This window comes from Oryctolagus cuniculus, chromosome 13 (assembly GCF_051225735.1).
Source record: "Oryctolagus cuniculus isolate XC-2025 breed Fujian yellow rabbit chromosome 13, ASM5122573v1, whole genome shotgun sequence".
Lineage (NCBI taxonomy): Eukaryota > Metazoa > Chordata > Mammalia > Lagomorpha > Leporidae > Oryctolagus > Oryctolagus cuniculus.
Window position 1 is genome coordinate 60,385,642 of NC_142879.1, and position 26,842 is coordinate 60,412,483.

Here is a 26,842-nt window from a genome sequence, read left to right on the forward strand (position 1 = left end):
GACACAGACATGAAAGGGAAGCCTTTTATCAGCCCGTAGATCTGGACTTCAGATTAACCTAACCTTCAAGGAAAAAGAAGAAAAGCTGATGTGCTAGGGGGGCATGCCAGGGGTGCACAGATGCACATAGGCAAACACACACAAAGAGCAACTCTGTACGTGTGTGTGTGCATGTGAGTGTGCAAAAATGTTTTCTCCCTGCATAATGCAATCTATCTTCAAAATAACATCTTTTAAAAGGTTATACAAGTAAATGGGTGGTTAAGTTTAAGGGTCATTTCTACTTTCTTATTTTCTAAAACTCTTGTAATGAGAAATGTACTACTCCTGCTTCCAGTGTGGCTGTTGAGGCCACCTGGGAATTGAACCACTGGATGGACGATCTCTCTCTCATTCTGTGTATATATGTGTTTGTGTGTGTGCCCCTCTCTCTCTGTAACTGACTTTCAAATAAATAATATTTTTAAAAAATAATAATTTTTAGTAATACAATACAGTGACTTCCTTTTCAAAAAGCCAGAGGAAATGATTCCATCAATATTCATAGTGGCAATAGTTATTAAATGTCTCAGAATGCCATTTTCATCTCCAAAATGCAATGTCGAGTTTAAATTGCATGGTACATCAGGGTACAAAAACATACTCAAGATAAATGTACTTTCCTAAACCCATGACAACCTGGACCTAAAAATACTCTTTAACTGTTACAAATTGACCTTAAAGACTAAAGTAAGAGGTTTCATACTCCATAAATCACTTATTCCTCATTTATTTAAGAAAGTTTGATGTAAATGCATCAAGCACTCTGGATAGCACTGTGAAGGGAGCTTGAATGTAAATATAGTACAATGGCTTGTAGGTCCTTCTATTGTATCTTGAACTTTGTGTCTGATACTTTGTCTTATTATGTATATGTATGGTGCATGGAACAGAAGATAAGTTAATTCTTAGCATGAGTGAATGACTTATAGCTCTCAGTCTTCTATAGAAAAAGAGTAACAGCGATTAAATAACCATAGTACATTCCAAGTACAATAAAAACATTTTGAACTAAGTTCTTAAAAAGGAGATGCCAGTACATTGAACCAATTTTATTAATGCCAAATAATTAATTAAACCCTCAAACTTTTATCTAATCAGAATGTGAAATGCAGGCAACAGTGACAGTTATTTTAAAAACATTAAGGTAAAAATGCTCTACTCTGCATTTCATATTACAAACAGCCCTTGAATTATGATGATTTAATGATTTTTCAACTTTACAGTAGTGCAAAAGCAATATGCACTCAGCTGCAATTGTACTTTGAATGTTGACTAGGTCCCCATTAGTCTCATCATTACAAGGGTAAACAACTGAAATCCTGCAACATGCTGAGCTGTGATATTCAGCAGGTTGGGTTTATGAAATACATTTTTAACTTACTGTACCTTCTACTTATGATGAGTTGCTCCAGATATAACCCAATTATAAACTGAGGATCATCTATATTATAATATCCTGTGTCTTCATGCTTCAGTGGCCTTCCATAAAACACTCATGCAATCAGAGAATTACAACTGGATGAAGGATTAAAGATCTCCCAAGGAAATTCCCTCAGTTTTAAATTTGTGCAATAAATATTGATTACCTGCTTTATGTCAGGTACTCTTCTAGGTGCTGAAGGTAAAAGCAGAAATCAAATGCCATCTCCTCTTGGAGCTGACATTCAAAACCTGCCAATACGAAGTCAACAGGCCTGAAACAGCACTGAAAATGCGGGGCTGATGTAACTGGAATCAAATATGTTTTTTTCTTTTTTAGAAATTTTTGATTAATAAGAGAATGCTCCTAAGCCTTGAAAACTACACACACATCCACACCCAAACACTGCTGAAGACATCAAGAAACTAGCGCTACTGAAATGTCTTAGAGCAGCTGGAGAGTTCTCCCTGTAGCCAGAGGACCTTGTAACTGGCAGCTGGATGACTCCTGCCTAGAAATTTCCCAGGGCGAGAGCAAACACTGATTGAATGCTTTATGTGCAATGGCCTCCATGACTGTGTTGGGCCAAGAATGTCTGAGTGTTTCCCAGGAATCCTGGGGAAAGGGTTCACCACAGGGTCACAGGGAGTCCATTCAATGGAGCCATCAAAAGCAGTGGGAAGAATTCAAGAAAAGGAGGTGGAGGGTATACCACAGCTGCATACAAGCAAAGGAAAGAGATGAAAAGAGTCTCCCAGAATGGTTGTCACTGACTGGCACAGGAACTGTAGGAAAGAGGAACTGAGGTCACAAGCATCAGCTCTCAGCTACCTGCCAACCCCAGGAATGCCGACTTTAAATTTCTGGCTAGAGTCAGAGGACAAGCAGCCAACTAACCATGGAAGAACTCTGCAATCTTTTCTCCCCTTATTTCTACCCTGATCCAGAGGCAAAGGGCAGTTTTGTTGTGAAGGAGAAAGTTCTCAGAGGAACAACAGCATGGTGGTACTCACACAGTCCACAAAGTGGAGGTCACACCGGGAGTGAGGCAGTTTGATTTCCAAGTCTATTCTCAAATACTCAGCTGTATGTGAGTATCTCATCTGGCTTGAATTGCCTTTCTGGAAATAATAGGAAGGGTGACATCCTGGTAGCATGTAAGCAGGTTAAGAACAAAGGTATCGGGGCTGGCACTGTGGCATAGTGGGTGGAGCTGCCGCCTACAGTGCTGGCATCCCATGTGGGCGCCAGTTCGAGTCCCAGCTGCTCCACTTTTTTTTTTTTTTTTTTTTTTTTGGACAGGCAGAGTTAGAGAGAGAGAGAGAGGGAGAGAAAGGTCTTCCTTTTTCCATTGGTTCACCCCCAAAGTGGCCACTACGGCTGGCGTGTTGTGGCCGGCGCACTGCGCAGATCCAAAGCCAGGAGCCAGGTGCCTCCTCCTGGTCTCCTATGCGGGTGCAGGGCCCAAGAAACTGGGCCATCCTCCACTGCACTCCCAGGTAGAGCAGAGAGCTGGACTGGAAGAGGAGCAACCAGAACAGAATCCGGCACCACAACCGGGACCAGAACCACGGGTGCCAGCGCCGCAGGCAGAGGACTAGCCTAGTGAGCCGCAGCACTGGCCATGTTGCTCCACTTTCAATCCAGCTCTCTGCTGTGGCCTGGGAAAGCAGTGGAAGATGGCCCAAGTCCTTGAGCCTCTGCACCGGCATGGGAGGACCCAGAGGAAGCTCCTGGCTCCTGGCTTCGGATCAGTGCAGCTCTGGCCGTTGCAGCCAATTTGGGAGTGAACCAGTGGATAGAAAACCTGTCTCTCTCTCTCTCTCTCTCTCTCTCTCCTCTCTGTATAACTCTTTCAAATAAATAAATATATCTCTTTTAAAAAAGAAAAAGATGTATGAAAGCATGATACAGCAATGCTTTTTTAATAAAGATTTATTTATTAAAAATGAACAAAGGTATCTTGTTTATTAAATGAATTTCATCAATGTCAATATAAAATATATTAATGACAGTCATTGTCATTTTTTAAGAGAGAAGACTATTACCTCGTTGGGAAAAAAAATGACCCGCTTTGTCTATAAAGCGCCTTCCCAGGATTTCATGGAGAGCAACATGGAACTATCTGAACACTCAAATGCAGGAATAACAGCTGAGCTGGGCATGTTTGAAGTCTGTGCCCTTGTTTCCTTCCTTGAGTGCCTTTCCCTCTGTTTTATGTTAGGAAGATCTGTTTCCCCAAGACACTGGAAAAAATTATCTGCAGGTATAAAAATCCCTAATTGCTATATCCTTCCCCAAGTGATCAAGAATTGAGAGACTGGTCGCTTCTGTCCTAAAAGAGCAGCAATTTTCTCTCTTATTTTGAATCTGCAGAAAATAAGTATTCACAGTAAGTCTGCCAAAGAGCCATTTCTCAGATATCTTTAAAAAATCATTCTGGCTTGCAAGCCTCCTGCAGATTAATCGTGTGGATGTCAGAAAAGATGTATGAAGGCATGACACAGCAATGCTTTGCAAACCACGAGGATCAGTGTCTATGGGATCCTGAGGTCTTTCAGATGGCATCTCATAAATCTAGTTTTGTCATCTCCACTGAAAACACATATTACATATATCCATGTCACATGCTTAATTGTTATAAATTATCCTTTCTACCTTCTTCATTTTCTCTCCATGCTAAGTGGGGATACTGAAGAAAAAAGAAAAGCAAAAAAAGAATAGATGGTTTGTTTCACACATACCACCAAGAGAGATTTGGAATCACAGAGAGGAGGGTTAAAGAATGTGGATTTGATATTTGAACCATTGGCTTGATAGCTGAGTAAGGAAAGACAGTGAGCTAGAAGCATGGCATAGAACTCTAAGTATTCCTGTAGGCCTGATGCTTTCCTAGCCAAACACGTATATTCATAGTTATCTGTCTTACGATTACATTAAATTAAAAATAACATTTAAAAATAAAGTATTGGCAGCAGGTGTTCTTTTAGTCTTTTGCATGTCAACATTCAAAAGAAAGTTTTATTCATGAATTTTTTTCTGGCCTTGAAATCAATGTTTGCTCCAATAAAAACAGAATATCAAGAAAAATCAAATGAATATTTAAAAAAAAAAATCGGGCCACCGGGGCCACCATTGCAAGTAAAGTAGGCACCTGTGCTGCCCACATCCCATATGGAGGCTGGTTCGAGTCCCAGCTGCTCTACTTCCAATCCAGCTCCCCACTCATAGCCTGGGAAAAACAAGGGAAGATGGACCAAGTAAGTGTATGGACCCCTGCTCCAATGAGGAAGACAGAGACTCTCCTGGCTTCAGCCTGGCCCAGGCCCGGCCATTGTGGCCACCTGGAGAGTGTACTAGCAGATGGAAGATCAATCGATCTCTCCCTCTCTCTCCCTCCCTCCCTCCCTCCATCTGTGTGACTCAAACTATCAAATACATAAATTAATCTAAAAATTCATAATTCTATCTACTGAACACCACTACCCAATGAAAACTATGCTGTATACAAGTATAAGGGGAGAGATTTTCATTTTTTTGAACTTATGTGTAACTATTCTAATTTTTCATTCAACTAGAATTAATATATTATTTTCCCTTTACCATCAACTGCTTAGAATTGGCCAAATATGTTAAAAATTTTATTTATAAAAATACTTGTTCATAGATGAATAAATATATAACAGAACACAGAGAAAATGAAAAGTCAAGATTCCTCTTTCAAGAAGTAGCCACCTAATACTTTTCTGTGTATTCTTTTCAGAAAATCCAAAATATGTACAAAAATGTATATTTCTGCACACAGTATTAATTTTATATACTTGCAATCTTACTGAATATAGGATAAATGCTTTTCTTTATATTCTCTTACTACAATGCTATATATTACCATATATAAAGAACAGAAATCTAGCCTGTTGATTTCAGATAATTGTCTAAATGATCAATTTAATCTCAATATTCACTGATAATACACATTACACCATGTAAGTAGACTGTAATTTATGGGACCAATGCCCCGTTGATAGAAAAATTGCTTCCAATTTTGTGCTATTTGTAAGTAATTTTACAGTGGACATCTTTTCCACTCAAATACATACTTATCTCTAAAACACATTCTTGAAGCAGAATTTCTAAGAAAAAATACACAGCTAAAGTTTTATATCTAGATTTTTTTCTGATCAAAGTTTTTCTGGTTTTTAAAATTTTATCAGTTTACATTCCTACCAAAACCATATTGCTTGACATTTTCTCAAATGATGAGTTTCTCATCAAATCCTTTTTGTAATAGTGAATGAATTTTTAAAAATTTATTTATCTATCTGATATCTATAAAGATATACTGGGGGAGAGAAAGAGAGAATGAAATACACAGAGTGAAAAAGCCCATTCACTGGTTTACTCCCCAAATGCCCATAATTCCCCAGGTGAGCTTAAAGCTTAGAGCCATAGCCAGGAGTTGGGAACTCAATCCTGGGAGCCAAAGCCAGGTCTCCCATGCGGATGGTAGGAATCCAACACCTTGAGTCAATACCACTGCCTCCCAGTCTGCCTCCAGAGTCTGCCCTGATAGGAAGCTTGAATCAGGAGGCAGAACTGGGTATTGAAAACCAAACAATCTGATTTGGATCATGGGTGCCTTAACACCAACCCAAATGCCCATCCCAAAATCTAATTCTTTATCTGTACCAACCTATAACTGGAAATAACACTTATTTATTGTTTTAGTTTATATTTCTTTATTTTTCATTTATTTTATTACATTTATTTTATTACTCTGTGAATTTTTCATCTATATTGTTCATTCTTCTATCAGATAATATTCTCTTTTCTTATTGATTTATGAAAGCCCTATACATTACAGAAAGTACATCTTTGTCTTTCATACAGATTGCATCTTCTCCCACTTGCTCATCAGTTTTTTTTTATTTTGTAATGATAGTATTTATCATAAAAGTTTAAATTTAATGCAAATTTATTAGTCTATTATTATCACAGTTTCACAATAATTTGAATCAAGCTGGCTAAGGTTATAACATTAGTAACCTTACAGCATTAAGGCTGACTTTGTTATTTATGTTTTCTACATATTTCAGTCAAGTATAAGCTCCACAGGAGCACGCACTATTTTCTGGCAACTGTGGTCTCTCATTGTCCAGATCAGGGCCTCTCTCATAGTGAACATTCAGTTAATCCTTGATGAACAGATGGAATTTGTGTTATGATTAGAATGTCTAGGTTCTTCCAAGATTCACACGCTGAAATCCTAACCAAGATGATCACATTAGAAGTAGAAGGAAGCCCATGATGAAGGTAGAGCTCCCATAAATGGGATTAGTGCCCTTAGAAAAGGATACCCCAGAGGCAGTGTTGTGGCATAGCAGGTAAAATCATATGGGTGCTGATTCATGTCCTGGCTGCTCTACTTCTGATTCAGCTCCCTGCTAATGGCCTAGAAAAAGTAGGAGAGGATGGTCCAAGTACTTGGGCCCCTGCTACCCATGTGGGAGACCTGGAAGAAGCTCCTGGCTCCTGGCTTCAGCCTAGACCATTCATAGCCATTGTGGCCAAATGGGGAGTGAACCAGCAGACAGAAGATCTCTGTCCCTGTTTTTCCCTCTCTGTGTAATTCTCTCAGATAAATGTGTATTTTTAAAAAGGAAAGGAGACAGCAGAGAGACCCTCAACTCCTCTCCCAGGTAAGGATATACCAAGAGCAGGCCCCCTGTGAAGAAGACTCTCATTAGACAAGTTATCCCCTGGTGCTTTGACCTTGGACATCCCAGCCTTTTGAATTGTGAGAAATAAATTTGTTTTTATAAGCTGCCCACTTAATGGTGCTTTGTTATGGCAGCCTGAAAAGAATATTACAACCTCTAATGAAATCTAGATCTGGCAGACTCCAAGTTCACGTCTTCCTCCCAGTATAATGCAACCAGGTACAAAATGATAGAAATACTATAGGAAATGGTTCTTGCTGTAATCAAGCAAATTCCCACAGTATATGCTTTTACTCTAATTTTAGCCAAATGATATTTTCCAGGCTTCTTTCTATAAAGCAATATGTTATGTCATACCTCAAGGCTAAATGGTTGGCTTTCTCTTTTGTCCACACTCTAAGGATGTGTTAAGCCTTGTCTCAACTGCTCTTAGAGTCAGCCAGGATGGAGCAACCCAGTCAAGAGAGGGTTTACGTCTACCCCTCTAGACCTCAAGGATTGAAGTCAATCTTGTAGCACGTTCGACACCTAGCTGACTGGTTTTGTCTTTTATCACAGCTACCATGAAGATTTGCTGTTCCTCCCATGTTTTTTTCTGAAACCAGCCCCTTTCTCAGCAGCATGAATAAAAACTTCAGACCTTTAGCACAAAGCAGGACAGTAGTCCTTGAGACCTAAGGTCTGCCACTGTCCTCATTTATGGGTAGATTAAACTTTATCCTTCTTTTACTCTCAAACTGTGTACTCATTATTTTGATTCAGCACCAGGGACAGAGTGAGCTTTCAGTAACAATAACACTTTCTGTTATAAAAGGACACTCCAGAGGCTGGTGTTGAGGCACAGTGGGGTAAGCTGACACCTGCAACAGATGCCAACATCCCATTTGCGCACCATTCATGTTCTAGCTGCTCCACTTCTGATCTATCTCCATGCTAATGGGCTGTGAAGCAGAAGATGGCACAAGTATTTGGGCTCCTGATATCCATGTGGGAGACCCATATGAAGCTCCTGGCTCCTGGCTTCAGCCTGGCCCACTGCTGGCCATTGGGGCCATCTAAGGGAGTAAACCAGCAAATGAAAAACCTCTCTCTCTCTCTCTCTTTCCTGTCTCTCTCTCCTGTCTCTCTCTTTCCACATGTGTCTCTCTCTAATCATTTTTTTTTTTTGACAGAGTGGAAAGTGAGAGAGAGACAGAGAGAAAGGTCTTCCTTTGCCGTTGGTTCACCCTCCAATGGCCGCTGCGGCCAGCGCGCTGCAGCCAGCGCACCGCGCTGATCCAATGGCAGGAGCCAGGTACTTATCCTGGTCTCCCATGCGGGTTCAGGGCCCAAGTACTTGGGCCATTCCCCACTGCACTTCCCTGGCCATAGCAGAGAGCTGGCCTGGAAGAGGGGCAACCGGGACAGAATCAGGCGCCCCAACAGGGGCTTCTCTAATCATTTTTTAAAAATGACACCCCAAGTGAGGAATTAGGCACTTGGGAAGAACAGACATAAAGGGAAAAAAAGCCTTCTTGCTAGTGAGGTATTTAAATAAATAAATAAATGTTCAGAATTATCTGAGATAAATATGTATGTGGAGAAGCAACTCAAATTATCTCAGAAAGAACAGTGTATAAATATAAGAGCTCAGGATGAATGTAAGCATTAGGGGAAAGTACATTTACAATTGTGTCTTTTGTCACATGAAAAAATAGTTCAAAATTCACAAATATTTGTTTGCCTGGGATCACTGTGTGTTCTTACTGACATGTGAACCTGTTACCCTCCTTTAAGATGTGAGTTTTAAAGGATTCTAATTATGTAAATATTAAGTTACAGCTCCACAAAATCTTTTCAAAATCAATTAAGATGGGAATAATTAAGGAAATATATACATGTACTTAACAACTGCTGAAGTATTTTCTGATATAGTATGATTCTAGACCTTCTGGAAGTATGGTTCTGGATTTGTGTAAAGGACTAGAAATATGGGATGCAGTTAAAGAGATCAATCAGAAATCTTACAGTTTACAGTTTCTAGTTGTGGAAATCTCAAGTAAAATAGTCCCTCTGTAGTAACAGGAGATTGGTTTCAGGAATCCCACAGATATCAAAATCTGTGGAGGCTCAAGTTGCTTATATAATACTGAAATGGTGTAGTGTTTCCATGTAACCTATTCATAGCTTCTCACATACTTTAAATCCTCTCTACTTTACTTATAATACCTAATATAATGGAAATGCTGTGTAAACCATTCTAAATGATTATATCTATTAGAGAATAATTACAAGAAAAAGGGCAATACATGTTCAGTGCAGATGCATTTTTTAAAATACATTCAGTCCATAGTTGGTTGAACCTGTAGATATGGAACTGGTAGCTATAGAGTACCAACTATAGAAAGCAAACCCCAGCTACCTGCAATATGCTAAGGAGACAGAGGTATGAGATGATGATACTACACTCAGAGAGTGGGTAGAATATTAGGATACAACATTTTCTGAATGCAAATACCTATATAGAAATTTTTATTTCCTCCATTCTGACATGGAAACCAAAAGTCACTGTATATCTATAACAATCATGGCCCTGTATTTTTTATAAGCTTCTCCAGAAATTTTCTTGCTATATCCATAAGATCTAAGTGAAGCTTCTTTCCTAAGACATATCTAAATGAAAACAAAAATAATGAAAGCAGAGGTTAGAGAAGAAAGTTTTACTATGTCAACAGGGAAAGGATGTTGAAAATAAATACTCAGAAGTACAAAAACAGAGATGTACATGAGTAAGATTGACATTCTGAGATTTTATTATTGTTCATAGCTCTTGTCTATATTCTTGAGGAACAGTAGTTTTTCTACTTTCTGCTTGTTGAATTCTTTATTTAATAGAGGATGAAGCTTGTGATTACAAAGAAAATTTAAAGGATGTCATTGTACAAATGAAAAGAACAGTAAGAAAAGGAGGAGGAAGGAGGGTAGTAGCAAGGGAGTATATAGTGGGAAGTATCATTATGCTCTTAAAACCGTATATATATATAAAATACACGAAATCTGTTCACTTTTATAAATAAAAATTTAAAAATAAAAAGTTGCACTTCTAGAAAATGGAAATAATGATGAGACCAAGAACAATAAGATGCTATGCTAAGTATCTGACATACATTACCAAATTTAAGCCACACATTATCAGAGAAATTGTTATTGCCAATTTACAGATATTTATGATAATAATACATATCATGTGCTATAAGCCTAGGATTCTTTCAAGTGCCTCAGATCAACTCATATATTGGCATAATAATCTTAGAAACTAGACACTTTTTTCAACTTGTAGAAGAGGAAACTGTTCACAAATTTAGTCGTGTAGCCAAAGTCACCTTAATGGTAGAGCTGGGGGTTCTGAGACTATAACTGATAACAATAGGTTCATTTTCTCAGCTGTTGTGACAGATCAAAGGTTAGGCTTCAGTTTTTCAAGAGAAAAACCTCAGAGAAGAGGAGTAATAATTCTTCTATTTTTGAATAAAGTGAACTGATGGCCAAGTCTACCACAACATGGGTATCCATGGGATCCTCTGTAAAGCATTTATTAAGTAATTCAACAAACTTTCACTGAATGTCTAGCTAGTGGAAAAAAGCATTCCAATTAGAACTCAACTCATAGCATCTGAGTTAACATTTGTTATGTCCACTTGAGCTTCATCCTCATCATCTCCTGTCACACTCTCTGGATGAGCTAAGCAGTCCGGGCTTGATTCCCTTCTCAGGAATTGGTTTCTGATCAGTCAAAGCCAGTATTGGTAAATTTCCTCTCCCCAATGCCAGAATGACTGGTCTGGGAATGGTTGTAGTCACAGTTTGAGCTAATGAGCTCATGAGCTGTGAGGAGTGGTTTGCTGAGAGATTTAGAGAAATTGCACGGTCTTTTCTGAGAGATAACTTCCATTAGCAGTCCTCTTTCACTTCTATGTCAGCACTAGGAACTGGCCGCAGCCAGCTGCTACCATAAAGGGAAGCCAGCTTTGGAGGAAGCCAGCTCCAAGGAAGGCAGGGTGGAGACATCAGAAAGCACTTGGGTAGACATTGAGCCAAACCCAACCCGTTGTGTAAGGCTGTGAATCCCCTTTGCTGCTGAAGCTACTTTTAATGTGAGTATTCTGTTATCTTCAACTGAACACAGCCAGGTAGGTACATCTTACCACCTACAACAATGACTTCTCTTTCTATTTGAATAGGTCATCTATCTTCAAATCACATTTCTAGCCATGCTGCAGTAAAGTCAAACCACAAAACTAATTATGGTAAGGAGCTGTGCTCACACCCATCAAGCCTCCAGCATTTTATAGAGTATTTGAATGCTATTGCAATACGCTGTAAAATGAATTAAATTCCCAAGTAACTCTGTGGATTTATGGAGTGTATAGGCTTGAGGGAGAAGTAGCTCAGAAGGATAAAGCTAAAGTGTCAACTTGGCTGTAATGAACTTTTTCTGGGATTACAAAAAAATCAATACGCTCATAATTCTCTCTGCTTATTTTTATTACACATAGATAACTGAGTATATGGCATGTTGAAGGAAACAACACTTTCAGACTATATAATATGAAATTATAGGGGCAGGCACTGTGGCATAGTAGGCTAAGCTTCCACCTACAGCACCAGCATCCCATCTGGGTGATGGTTCGTATCCTGGCTGCTCCTCTTCTGATCCACCTCTCTGCTAATGGCCTAGGAAAGCAGTGGAAGATGGCCCAAGTCCTTGGGCCTCTGCACCAGTATGGGAGACCCAGAAGAAGCACCCGGCTCCTTGCTACAGATTGGTGCAGCTCCTGCCGTTGCAGCCATTTAGGGAGTGAATCAGCGGAAGGAAGACCTTTCGCTATCTCTCCCCCCAAATCCTACCCCATAACTCTGCCTCTCAAATAAATACAAATTTTAAAAAAGAAAGTATAAATAAGGTGCATATTATCTAGACTTACCTGTTATAACAATGTTCCCTGTATAGAACCCATTCTAACCTGAAGCATACGTATATGAACATCCTCTCTCATATAATTTGTCTAAGGAATTCTTCTGGTGTCATATCAAGTGGAGAAGTTACACTGTGGTGTTAAAAACACTACCATACTTCAATCTCCGCTAGATTCATGACTCCGGTGCTATAGCTTCCATACTTTCAAAGAACTGTGGCATCACAAAATCCTGACACTGATGATTATTATGGGTAAAATGATGAATCTAGATTCCTATAAAGCCTCAACTTCCCTGGCCCTGTTAACATAAATGCTAGCCACGTGTACCTTTTAGTCTAAAATGCCAAAATTACATGTGTTTAATTGTAACAGCATATCAAATAGCCCATTTAATTGAAACGTATTAAAAATTCTAGAAGACATAAGAGTTTTATTAGCTAAATAATATGACTCAAATTTTTAATGAAGTTCTATTAGATTATAGCAAATTATCAAATATTTTACTACCCTTAATTCATATTAAAATGCATTATCTTTTTTTCTGTACCTTTTCTATTTTTTCTGTATCTGTTCTATTTTTCTGGGTACCTTTTCTATTCTATCAGGACCCAGCCATTTATTTAGTACACATTTATTGTGTGTCTACTATGTGCCAGACATTAAGTTAAATAACAGAGATTTAAAAATCAGAAACAAAATGGATGCAACTGGAAACACTTAAACTTAGTGAAATAAGCCAGTCCCAAAAGGACAAATATCACATGTTTCCCTGATGGGTGGTAACTCATAGAGTACCTAAAAGGTAATCCTTAGAAGTTAAATAGACACTTTGAGATGTGATGATTTTGAACAGCCCTTGTCTCAATTGTTGAAGAACATTTTTTTCCATACAGTTTGTTGTGCTGTTTACTTAGTGTCAGGTTAATCTAGTGTATATATAGTTAATTGAAAATAGACTATTGTAAAAATTAAGAATTTTTACAATCTTTTATTTTGTGAAATAAATATTTTGTAAAAAAAATATTTTAAAATAGGAGAGAGAGGAGGAATAAGGGTAGGAGTGCAGGCAGGAGGGATGATAGAGTGGGAAGAGTCACTATATTCCTAACTTTGCATGTATGAAATATATGAAGTTTGTTACCTTAAATAAAATGTTTTTAGGTTAAAAAAATTAAAAATCAGAAAGGTGCTGTTCTTTTTTTTGTAATCAGTAACATACATAACTAAATAAGATAAGTGCTATTAACACTGGTAAACACTAAGAGTCAAAAAAAGAGAAAAGGGTTTACTTGTGTTTAAGAATTGTGAAGAATATCAAGAGCAACCAAAAGATAGAAATATAGGAACCAGATCTTGAAGAATATAGGGACTTTGAAAGAGATGACTGTAAGAAAATATCACAGAGATATTAGCATGTATGAGATGTTCAGAAAACTGTGATATGGGTTGAATAAAACCAGGAGTAAAAGGAGTGAAAACACAAAGCTGGAAGGGTTAGCGGGGGAGGGGGGGGGCTCACATATCAGGTGAAGCAAGTTGAACATTACTTTCGAGAATGATGGTGAAATAGGACAAGGGTCTAAGCAGGAAAGTGATGAGTAACTGCAACACACAGGATGAAAATGAGGGTTTAGAGGTGAAGGCGAAAGTGGAGACAAAGGCCACTACCCATGGGTGCTGGCACATCTTGCAAACAAGGCACTGGAAGCATTTGTTCAGGATTATCTTTTCAAAGATGTTTGCAGCAAGCAGCCTTGGAAGGAAATTGCATCTCCCTTCAAGAGCAAAGAACAGGAAGCCTAAACGAGCACTGTAACCCACACAGTCTCTTGAAACTCAGAGCTTCTGTAACACTATCTGTTGCATGTGCAGGTATCATCTGTTCCTTTCAAATTGTCCTATGAAAATTGCAGCTCAGGGAATTGTCATAAAAATGCTCACATTCTGGCTATAGTCAATGCATTGCATAATAAACTGTACCTCTTTGCCCTGATTGCAGTATAATTTGTTAGCCTGCAAATAAGGAACAATTTCAGATCCTTTACTGTTCTTAACAAGAGACAAGTAGAGGCTACTAAAATAGCTCAGGCCCAAATATTAAGGACCTAAGAGCACATGGAGCCAACAGGAATGCAGTATAAACCACTGCATGTGCTGCTTACTAAATATCAAGCATACCTAGAAGTTGCCAAATGCAGGTCTTATAAAGACAGGAGAAGACACAGAAACAGGTGCTAGATGTGATGGGGATGAGGAAAGAGGGCTTTGTGGGATTAACTGGAGGACTAAAAAGGAAATACTTAATACATATCTAAATACACTACCCTCAAGTTGCCAAAACCACACTCTGAATTTAACAAAGGAAAATCTACTGCTCCGGTTACCTTTCTCACTTAGAGATGGACTTACATACTAAACATCACTGGATTTAATTCAACAAAATTAAAAAATTTAAATATTGATTAGGAAGCATGTTATAGAATTACTGTAACTAACATGAGATCACTTTACATAGGCCAGACTCCACCACCTTAGAAACCCAATGGCAGTTCTTACCCAACAACTCATATAGAGAATTCAGAATGGATTTCCAAGATTCCCCCGCTTCTCTCCCGGCGACATCGGCAAAGTGAGCTGCACTGCTGTAGACATGCAGTCGGTCTATGCACTCAAGCACGAGGTTGATCATTCCCTGCAAGGTTTAAGAAAAAAATCACCATCATAACCTATAATTCTGCTTACAGACAAAAAGTATTAAATGATTAGAACAATATGTCTCACTTAAAGTAAGCCTGTTAATTACAAAGGAAAATGGAAATAATGTATTCAGAGGACAGGAAGAAACACATCCATATGTGAACTGAAACCCTCTTCAAATAATCCAAATGAATTTTAGGTACTGAGTGCTATTCTCAAACATCAACAGAAAAATAATATAAAACAATCACTTAATACTTTTATATGCAAGGTTTAAATCCTTAGACTAACTGAAAGAGTCATACATGGTATTCTATTCTTATGTGATTCTCAGTATAACTACACATTTTTATTGATAAGTAAGCCTACAAGCAGGCAGGCATTATTATACTAAACTAAATCCATAGGTGCAGGGCGGGGGGGGGGGGGGCTCCTATCAAAAAGGAAACAAAGTTGCTAAGCCTTTGCTCCACAAGGCCACTAAGCCTTTGCTCCACAAGGCCGCTAAGCCTTTGCTGGAGTTTGCCGCACTTCCGCATCCCAGTGACTCAGCATTTCCAACAATCTAAGATGGATCCCCAGGGGAGGTACCTAACCTGACAGGAGACTTCCGTATTCATGGACAGTATGTGTCCTTGGCTGTGATTGGCCCTTGAGGGCGTGCCTGGCTCTTGTCCTGCCTTACCTTTCAGCTGGTTGGCTCGGTTCCCTTGTGCCCTGGACAGCCCCCTTTCTGTGTCTATAAAAGCTCTTCCCCTCCCAATAAAGTTGAGAACCCGGCTGCACCCTGGGAATTGACTGATCTCCCGACTCTGGTGTGGTTCCTTTGCCGCCGACACTCATCATCCCACTCGGCCCCTGAGCTCCCCAGGCTGGCCCTGAGGAGCTCTATCGGACCTGCTGCTCCGTGATAAGCAGCACATAGGAAATAAAACTCATGAAAAGACAAAAAGTAAATAAAAAAATCCCGAGAATGAACTAACACCTTATGATTTGATGATTGTTTTTAGTTCTTGTCTACTATCCTGTGGAACAGGGGTCTTTCCATTTTTACTTGTTGACTGTTATGGTGAGTGGTGCATTAAGCCTGTGATTATATAGTAAACCGAAATTATGTTAATGCAAAAATTAAAGGAAAAAAATAAAGGAAGGAGGGCAGATTGAGGGACACACAGAGGGAGGAAGGGAAGTTTGGCTATCTTCTTAGAATTGTATCTATCAAATACATGAAATTTATTCTATTTATACTAATAAAAATAAAAGGAATGTTGAGAAGTGTGACCTAAATTTGACATTATGCTTTAATTATCATTGCTAGATCAAAGTTGTCAAAATGAAGTAAAGCATGTAACAGGAAGAACAATAAAGATCTGGATAACTCAACAAATCACAGAAAGAATTTAAGAGACACGATGGATGAGTTTAAGAACATTTCTAGGTTTCTTCCTCATCCAGATTATCTAAGAAACTGAAAGAAAAAACTAATCTACAACGATATCTTAAATTTTCATAGTCCGATTTTACTAATTCCTTCTTCTAGAAATTAATTAAATATGGTAAACAGTTCAATATGGAATGACATGATCCTAATAAACTACTCCAAATTGTCATTACTACCGGCTCATATTGACAGCTCTTTGCTTTCAGGTCATTCTGGTCTCTGAAAAGGTTATTTCTATCATATACATGGTGAAAAACTCCTCTAAACATTAAGGTCATTTTCAAAGGTATTAGAAAACAGCTTTAGTACTAAAATACAGATTTAGAGATTCTGGGAATTCAGCAGTGCCCTGCAATCTTTTTCTTAGACACTTTTACAAAGATAGTTTCACTCAGAAAAATTCATTCTTCTCCATATAAGGAGCGTTGAAAAGAACTGCAACTCCTGCTGAGCTTGTTTGATGTAGCCCATGGACCCTCAGTAGCTCACAATGCAACTCCTGACAGCACGGCCCAAGCTCCAACAACAGCATCAGGACATCAGACATATGACTTGGTCCCTCTGTCATTCTGTTTATAAAGTGTGGCATGCAAGCTCATTTTGGCACCAGGCCTTGGGGTGAAAGAAAATCAGGCATAGCAATGTAACATATATGTAACATATATGAAGGTAAGGGTGGGGTGTTCTGTCCACCAAGGTGGCCTGGAGCCCAGCCTCCAAAGGTAGCCTTCATCCCCAACACAAAGTTCCCTGTGGATCCCGGGGTATTTCCAGGGAGCTCACAGGAAGCTACTGAATAGTTTGAAAACCTTCATGATGTCATTTATGTATTTCAAGGTTCTGTATTTATGTAACCAACATGAAACAATCCATAGCACTTCAAAATGACCCTGTGAGGGCTGAACAGTCAATGAGAAAAAGGAAAGTTGTATCTTTTAAGATTAACACTTATTGAAGAGAAATAAAACCAATTTCCAGATGCCACACAAGGCCTATTTCCCTTGGTCCAGGTGCAGATGCTCACCTACACCTGAAAATGCAAAGACGTCAAATGGAGAATTTGCCCCACGGAGGGCTTGTTCTCCCTCCATGTAAGGGTAAAAAAGAGAGGAGCACTGGTAGAGCCTCACCTCTTCCTGGAAGAGGTTCTGCCTGTTCTTCAGGGCCCGCAGTCTGTTCTGCTTGTCCTCATGCTCCAAGTGTTCATCCGGGGGGTGGAAGTAGCCGATCAGGTCCTGCAGACTCAGACTCACCGACTCAATGGGTAAATCTACTGAGGAAGCCTTCGCTTTCTTGCTGAGAGCATCAAGGCCCCTAAGAGCAATAGCCAGTATTACTTTTATGTCCATGAGTCACAACTTTATTAGATTTTACATCTATACATGACTGCACTTTAAAAGAGACATACAAGACAGATTTGGCTTTTCCTCAGGCAGCAATAATGAATACATTCATATCAGAACCCGTGTATCATGTAATGTATGTATAATGTTATGTTATAAAATCAGTGTCTGGAGCCATTCACGTAGAGAAAAACCTATTAGACCAAGGAATCAATGCCTACAAAACCAAAACTCTAACTACTTCGAAACCAACTGCTTGTCACTATCAAACATTGCACACTTTCAGGTTTCAGCTGCACTGTTCCAGATCCACAACTCTGAGCTTTGCTTGCTATTAGTTGACTTTTCGAAAAGAGTTTATTAAGTTTTGCTATCATTCACACTAGCTTACCATTTGTTTATTTTCTGCCAGTTAAAAATAAATTATCTAGAAAATTTGGTTACTAACTACTAAACAAAATATTCTAAATGCTCTATTATCTGAAATACACAAATTTTAAAACTACATTAAGAAACTACATGATGATATGCTTTCTAGCCTTTGAGGGAAAACATATTATGAATGTAAATGTGTTAATTTATTAGTCATGAAAAATGCAATAGCTAACTTACTGTACTTCCATGCCTGCTCTCTGCATCAGCAACAATGGATGGTAATATTTTGTTCCAAAGTAATGTTTTTAACTACTTTTCTGATACACTGGAATTTATGTTTCAAAAGACAATAAAAGTCTTAGTTGAGGATGAGTGTTTGCCATAGTGGTTAGGATGCCACTTGGGATGCCTGCATCCCATATCAGAGCAACCTTGGTTTGCTGCACTTTTGATTCCAGCTTTCTCCTGGTGACATCATGGGAGGCAGAGGATGATGGATCAGGTACTTGCCCCCTGCCACCCACATGGAGATGCAGATTGAGTCCCAAGCCCCAGATATTGCGGGCATTTGGGGAATGACCAGTAGACAGAGAATCTCTGTCTCCATCCTTCTGGTTCTGTGCCACTTGGCTCTTCAAATAAATAAAAATAAATAAAAATTTACTAAAGAGAATTAGACTGGATTTGACTTTATAATGCTCAAAACAATATTTAAAATGCATTATTATTTACACAAAATTCACTAATAATTTTGGAATACTTGGATTCACCTTTATTAAGCAGCAGAAATAGAAGACTGTGCCAGCTAATGCAATGTTTTCACCTCAAATTCCTTATCAGTTATAGCATTAGAGTTCATCAATTCATCTATTCCCTATGTTCATCTCTGCCCAAAAGCTAACAGAAATGATTTTTCCAAATAGTAATTTCCTTACTTTAAAATGAAAATTCATATGCAATGAAGTATGTCTTTTCTAAACACTTTATCCCATTAACTTTAGTCAAATCACATATAAAAAATTCAAACTCAATGTTCATCACACCAAACTGAATGAAATTCAAAAGTGATTCAAGTATACCTGCATCTTCAAATCTACAGGAAAAATAACAGTGAAGCCAGTTGTTAGGTTATGAAGTTGAAATAAACACATCAGTCTTCAGAAATTTAACCATTCAATTCCATTCTAAGAGCTGTTTTGTCAGAATAAATGTCATGGAAAATTCTAAAAGTATTTAATTATGCTAATTTTAGAGCTTTGATCTAATGAAAAGGCATTTATTATCTTAATTCACTTAGGACCAAAAAAAAGAGGAAAAAATAATTCAGAAAACCCAGTGTGGCAGAATCATATTGTTAGAGCAAAAATTAAAGGGTGAATTTCATCTCTATAATTTATAATTTAAAAACTAAACCATATTACTGCATAGGAAACACAGACTCCTCCCTTCTCTCATTTACTTCAAGAACATTGTATTCATGAATGTCTCTAGGGGAAAAAAGTCTCCCTCCTCCTCTTTCTCAAATACATACACACACAGGATCCTCAAAAAAATCATGGAAAACGCATATTATATAAAAATTGTAAATGGGTTTCACCAAAGTTTATTCATCAAAATATGTTCATTCATTAAAATAAATTGTACTACTTTATTGTAACATCTGATCGGAATCTAGATTAAGGCACTAAAAAGGATAAGATAGTTTAAAAAGAGCCTCCATAGAGCAACATGAAATCTGTTAAAATTGAACACACATCAAACATGAATAAACATCAAATTTATGGTAAATTTGGCTGGAAGAATACTAAAATCATTGATGCTTGATAGAAATAGCTGCACTGAGGAAAGCAATGGCTATCAAGTGGTACACATGGTCTATCCGAAGCAAAAGCAGACGGTCAAGAGCAAAAGAGAAGGCAACAGGTTATTGGGCTGCTCAAGGCATTTTTGCTAGGTGACTTCCTGTGGAGTCAAAGAATGATAGCACCTGCTTATTAAGAGAGTGTCTTGAGAAAGTGAGCCAAAGCTTTAGCAGAAAGATGCCTGGGGAAGACTCCTGAGGGAGTTCTTCTCCATCAGAACAATGCTCCTGCTCATTCTCATCAAACAAGTCCAGTGAGATTTTCCACAGAAATCATGAAACACTTATTTTCCAATCTTGATTTGGCTCTTTTCGACTTCTTTTTGTTCCCTAGTCTTAAAAAATATTTACAGTGTTTTTTATATATATATATATATATATATATTTACAGTGTTATACATCACTGTAAGGAGACTAATGTTCACAATAACCTGCATACATTTTATGAACAAATAGAACAAAGAAGCTACAAGTTTCTTTCAAGGTCAAAAGAAGGAGAAAGTTGATGACCCTGTTTTGATAAGTATACAACATATATGTGTAGTGTGATGTCATACTGGAGCCCATAAATATATAAAATTATTGTTAATAAATTTTTAACAGCTAAAATGTGTCTGAATATATTAGGGAATTATATAAATTCAGGGCTTCTAAAAGGCTATATAATGAGATATAAGTAAAATTCACTTTATAAATTCATTTATATATAAATATATATATATTATATATAAATATATAAACATGACTGTTGTTGGAGTTAAATATATCTAAGGGCAAATATACCAGAACAGAAAGGGGGCAATAAGATCAAAGTTTAATTAAATTTTTAATTTAAAAGATATATGTGTGATATGGTCAGTTAAATATAAGAGAAGGAAACAGAGTTTTGTGTTCAACCATGGCATTTGCTAAGAATTCACACCGGAGAGAGACAGTGCTAAAATTAGATATTAGATGGGGCTGCACTATGCAGCAGTGGGTTAAAGCCCAGGCCTGAAGCCCTGGCAACCCATACAGGCACTGGTTCTAGTCCTGGCTTATCCTCTTCCAGCTCTCTGCTATGGCCTGAGAAAGCCATAGAAGATGGCCCAAGTACTTGGACCCCTGCACACACATGGGAGACCTGGAAGAAGCTTCTGGCTCCTGACTTCAGATAGGTTCAGGTCCAGCTGCTGTGGCCACTTGGGGAGTGAATCAGCAGATTGAAGACCTCTCTCCCTCTCCCTCTCTCTCTCTGTCTCTGACTCTACCTCTCTCTAACTCTGTCTTTCAAATAAAAATAAATCTTTTTAAAAAAGTGGATACTGGATAACTCAGGAAAAGATGGGATATGTCTGATAGACTTGTAATGAGAAGGAAATCTAAAAGAGAAAAAATATCAATGCAAAATTAGCAAAGAGACCCTAGACTACATCTGCTAAATGAAACGACTCTCATCTGTAAATAAGCATTGCCAAAATAAAGTGACAGCAACAGGTTTTACCCTCTCTTCTAAAACAATCCAAAAACTGGCAAATATATAGGTATAAAAATAAAACATCTCTTATAGGACAATGGATATCAAAGAATAAAGGACATTCTATAGAATAAATGAATTCTAAAGAATAAAGGAATTCCTGACAGATGAGAAACAAACAAAGTGAGCCCTACAACTCCAAGTGTGCTGCCTTGAAGAATTTCCAGACCAGGCGAGCACTTAGAGAATGCAGGGCAGATGTGATATGCAGAACTCTCTGAGTTGAAGGACACTGCTAAGCAAATGGACCACTTGAGGAAGCTAGCACACAGACACAGTACCACAGAGGAAAAGCAAAATAAAAGAGAATCTAAAGTAGATATCCTCAAATATACAGCAGAATGCTAGCCAGCCCATCATGTGAGAAATCTACCAGAATGAGGGCACAGAACCTCTTGTAAGATTAAAGGAAACAATAACTGGCCTGCAGACAGGAACTGAAATAATGCCTGTGTCCACTAGCCAATATGGAAAATCTCATGATTCACTTGGCTTTTGTTAGACTGCACAGAGGATCTTGCCTCAGTAGTAGACAACAAATTAGCCACAGAGTAAACACTGCTTTGCCTACCAAAAAAGCAAAAAAAAAAAAAAAATATTAAAAGCCAGACCCAAAAGAATTATACTATTTCCAAGTAACTTAAATGCACTGCAGAAAAAAAAAATCTGAAGAGTACTTGCAGGAATACAAAAATATCCAGCACCTAAGAAATTCATAATGAGGACAACTAGTCAGAAATGCCCTGGCATGAAAAGAAGCAAAAAATATAATCATCAAAAGTAGAAAAATCAACTCTCCAAACTGTCATCCTTGACTGTTATGCCCATCAAAAACATCATTTGAAATGAAGGCAAAATAATGATATTTTCAGATATATAGATCTGACAGAATTCCATTCTTTTGTCCCACCTTAAAAATATGCTAAAAGAAGTCCTTCAAGAAGAAGGAAATTATTTTTAAAGGAACAAGGAATCCCACGAAAGGAATAAAAAAACACCTGAATTGGTAATGTGTGCTTATTATTACTTAAAATTATTTAAAATCAATTGGCTATTCATAGAGAAAGGATAAAAATGCAAAATGGAGCTTATAAAATCTATACAAGTAAAATATACGACAAAAACAGTACCAGCACTAGAAGGTAAGATTACTACCACAATGTTCTTATACTACTTGTAAAGTGATAAAAAAAAAAAAAAAAAAAAAAAAAAACGTAAAAGGTAGACTGGGAAGTTAAAGATGGATGCTACAAGCCTCAAGCAAGCACTGAAATAAAAAATGAATAGTTATAGCTAATAAGTCAACAATGGAGATAATATGAAGTCATAGAAAACATTCAAACTCAAAGAAGGAAAATGGACAAATGCAGTTAGGTCAAATACAAGGGATCTTTTAAAGGTTCATGGAAAATGTGTGCTATAAAATCTATACATTGGGATGGCATTGTGGCATAGCAGGTTAAGCCTCCAGCTGTGAAACCAGCATTCCATATGGGTGCTAGTTTCAGTCCCAGCTGCTCCACTTCCAATCTGGCTCCTTGGTAAAATGCCTGGGAAAGCAGCAGATGATGGCCCAAGGGCTTGGGCCCCTGCATCCACGTCGGGGGACCTAGAAGCTCCTGGCTCGTGGTTTTAGATCTGCCCAGCTTCAGCCACTGCAGCCATTTGGGGAGTGAACCAGTGGATGGAAGACCTTTCTCTCTGTGTTCCTTTCTCTGTCTGTAACTCTGCCTCTCAAATAAACAAAAACATATATTAAAAAAAGTCATTAATCTTTTGCCCATTAAAAAAAAGCAAAGAAAAATCTATACATGGATTTCAAAAGTTTTTGCATCAAAACAAATTTATGTTTTAATTTGAACTTTTTGAAGTACCCTAGTATAAAACCAACAATAAAATGGCATTGTTAAACCTAATATATCAATGGAAATAAACACAATTAAAAACAGTGATTATCTAATTGGATAAAAAAGCAATAATTAACTATGTATACTGCTTAAATACAAGAACATCACAAATTGCTTAATATAGCTTATCTATAACTACATATTGCCTAATACAATTTAAGGACAAAAAGAGATAAAATTAAGATAATTCATAAAGACAAACAAAGCCAGTATCAAAGAAAAACGAAGAGCTAGAGTAGCTGTGTTAATATCACACAAAGTAGATGAAACAGAGAAATAGTATAAGTGCTTAGGAAATGATGCAAATGAATGTTCTGCACAGCCTTTGCTTACACAACCACACACATAGAGTGGGATGGTTTATAAAAGAAACAGAAAATATATAACTGAATGTTAGTGTAATCTTAGATGGGGAAGGTCTTTTTATATGTTAGAGAACCAAAAAAATCTCTTGTTTTAACTACTATGAAAAATACTGTAAAATTCTTTTCCAAACCACTACGTTGGGAAAAATATTTGAAATTTACATATGATGACATGAAATTAATATTTCTAATATAACCAAATCTCATAACAGCCTAATAGAAACATTATCAAATAACAGGGGAAATTACAAAACAAAAAGAGTGATGAAATGGGGTTAACAAATATGAAACATATCCATTTTCACAATTCTCCAGCAAAATAATAATATATATATTTATTATTTCTTGTTTAAGAAATGTATTTTTATATATCAACCATATTTACTGTTCTAAACTTTTATATTGTATATGCACTGTTATAAATTTGTAAGTAAATACTATATGTGAGTATAATATACATACAATTATATTAAATTACATAACATAAATTTTCTCCATTGAACTTGCAAAATTTTAAGTAACATAAATCCATCACAGTGCAGATTTATACTGCTATAATATTAACAAAAAACACTTTAACAAGTTTTCTTTGCGTGTATGTCATTGTTTCCAATATTAAGAGGAAAACTTTGTTAATGCAAGAATAATTTCATTGTTTTTATACAACTTGAAATTCAAGTTTTGAGGATTATTAGCCTCAATATAAAATGGAATTAAATAGACCCAGCATATGGACATGTAGTTTCCAATTACAAGCTATACATAAAATTTCTAAAATCATATTCCTTTTTTAGAAGTTAATTAAAAAAACATGAAATTGTTTAATTAACATCATTCTTAAGTTCTGTTGACCAACCAAACAGTCTGATACTTATGACTGTGCTATATTTTAGAAATGTCTGTTTATAAATCCAACAAGGAAATGAAAATAAAATATCAAACAAGCACAATACCAAAAGAAAAAGTACCTTATAAATCTATTGAAAAGGAAGACTGTGCTCCGGATGACTCGTGCTGTGCGTGATTCTTCATGCTGAGATCTAGATAAATTTAAACCATCATCCATGTGGCCTTCATGGTGCATAATGGCCTGTTTGAAGACAGAAATGATGCCATTATTTCCAATATCTCTTTTCAGAAGATGTGTACTCCTAAAGGTGAGGATAACAGTAAAACAAAGAAAAAGATAGGTACCCATTGTGTTCAGATAAAATTATATGAACAGGTTCCCACACAAACTAGGTATTTAATACAAATTCATTCAGTTATAGTTTTGAAGAATGATTCAATAAATGTACTGAATTGAGCAAAACAAATGAGATCTATGTTCAATGAATGATCCATAGCCAAGGCATACTGTGAACAAAGTAGTAAGAAAACATCACATTGGCATACAAGTGATGTAGTAATTTTGAACACAGACTGCTGCTTAATCAAAAAGCACTAAATGATGCTTCTAAATGATGCTTGTATTGTAAGGAGTGTGTGTGTACTAATTAATCTCTCTCACTTTTCATATTTTTATTACATTTTAATATATTTTAACTCACTGAAAGTATAACAGGAAAGAGAAAACATTTCCTTATTTATTTATTTGAATGGCAAAGAGAAAGACAGAGAGATATCACCCATCTATCAGTTTACTCTTCAAATGCCTGCAGAAGACAGAGCTGTGCCAGGCCAAAGCCAGAAGCTAGGAATTCAAACCAGGTCTCCCACATGGATGACAGAGATCCAAACACTTGAGCCATCACCTGCTGCCTCCCTAGGTGTGACTATGCAACAAGCTCAAGCAGAAGAGAAGGTGGTACAGAATCTAGACACTCAACATGGGATGTGGGCAACCCAGTGTCCATATGGGATGCCAGCACTGCAAGCGGAGGTTTTACACACTACACCATAGCACCAACCCCTAAAACATGGGTTTTATGTCCTTTAATTGTTAAAATTCAGCAATCACTGCTTATTTTTTGCATAGTTAAATCAAGTAAAATTAGAGACTACTTTAATATGAAAACAATATCAACTGTATTTAAGATGCAAGAAGTTATGACATCTACCAAACTTGGAGTGAAAATTCACAATGAGAAAATACCCTGAGATGAATTAGCAACCAGAAGAGACGAAATAACAGTGAGCTAAGATAAAAAGGTGAGATAATAATAACAAAATCCACAAGAAAACTAAAATTCCAAAGGCACTGAAAGGGTTTAAAAATAGAACAGCACTTTTAAAAACGTCAAAACGAGTGGTATAGAAACACACTTGAGAAGCAGAAGGTGGAGACAGTCATTGATGAGCACACTCAGCAGAAAGATGGCCTGCCCAGAGAAAAGGAACTAGCCATATTACTGAGAAAGAAACCAGCAAATGAAAATGGCACAACAATGGAAACCCAGGATGTGGCTGAGCAATACTTCTCTCAATTTCAAAAACATATAGTTATGTTTAGATGACAAGCCCTTGGTTCCAGATGCATTTCATAAATGTGAGTTCTTCAGCTGGTTTTTCAAAAAAGCTTATGTGATATAAAACTGATTTTTTAATACCTCATGGATATGAACATCATTCTATAACCAGGAAGTATTTATTTCTACAACAAAACATAAATATTACATCTAAGAACCATATAAAAACTATAAATGACTGAGACATTTCAAGTACCCAAGTTTTATTTATATGAAATGGCAACAGAAAGTCATTTTTAAAATATGTAAAAATTTGTGACGTATACCACCGACATGCCTTTCTTGAAAAATAAAAAGCCCTGAAGACATCAGCTACGTGGGAAGTTCAGAAAAATTAAGAGGTCAAGATTGGGGACATCCTCCTATGTCATGGCCACACTGAAGTCTACCCACAAGGGTCCAATAGAGTGGGCAATTCTAGAAGCAGTATTCAGTACAAAGTAGAGATTTTAATTAGATTATTTCTTCTATAACTAAAAAAGTCAATAGATTTCATGAATCATAAAAAAAGAAAGAATTAAAACAATATTCTTAACTCACATTACTTTCTGAAAGCTCTCATTAGGCATTACATTTTTCTCACATTTTTTATTAAAAGTTGACAATGATGTATGGCTATGGAAGAAATATTGTTTGAAATGTTAACTTGTAGTCACATATTTTTGTAAAGATAGAAATAAATTTCATGGGGCCAGTGCTGTGGCATAGCAGGTAAAGCTGCTGCCTGCA

At 37.2% G+C, this 26,842-nt stretch overlaps 1 protein-coding gene across 8 annotated transcripts in view; it reads right to left on the reverse strand.

Moving 5' to 3' along the window:
- RYR2 (ryanodine receptor 2) overlaps positions 1–26,842 on the reverse strand; it is a 772,754-nt gene that overhangs the window by 362,373 nt on the left and 383,539 nt on the right. For all 8 annotated transcript variants that reach the window (NM_001082757.1, XM_089311247.1, XM_089311246.1 and 5 more), the window contains 3 exon segments: positions 14,697–14,832; positions 17,409–17,592; positions 24,614–24,735. In NM_001082757.1, coding sequence (NP_001076226.1) covers positions 14,697–14,832; positions 17,409–17,592; positions 24,614–24,735 — 442 coding nt within the window.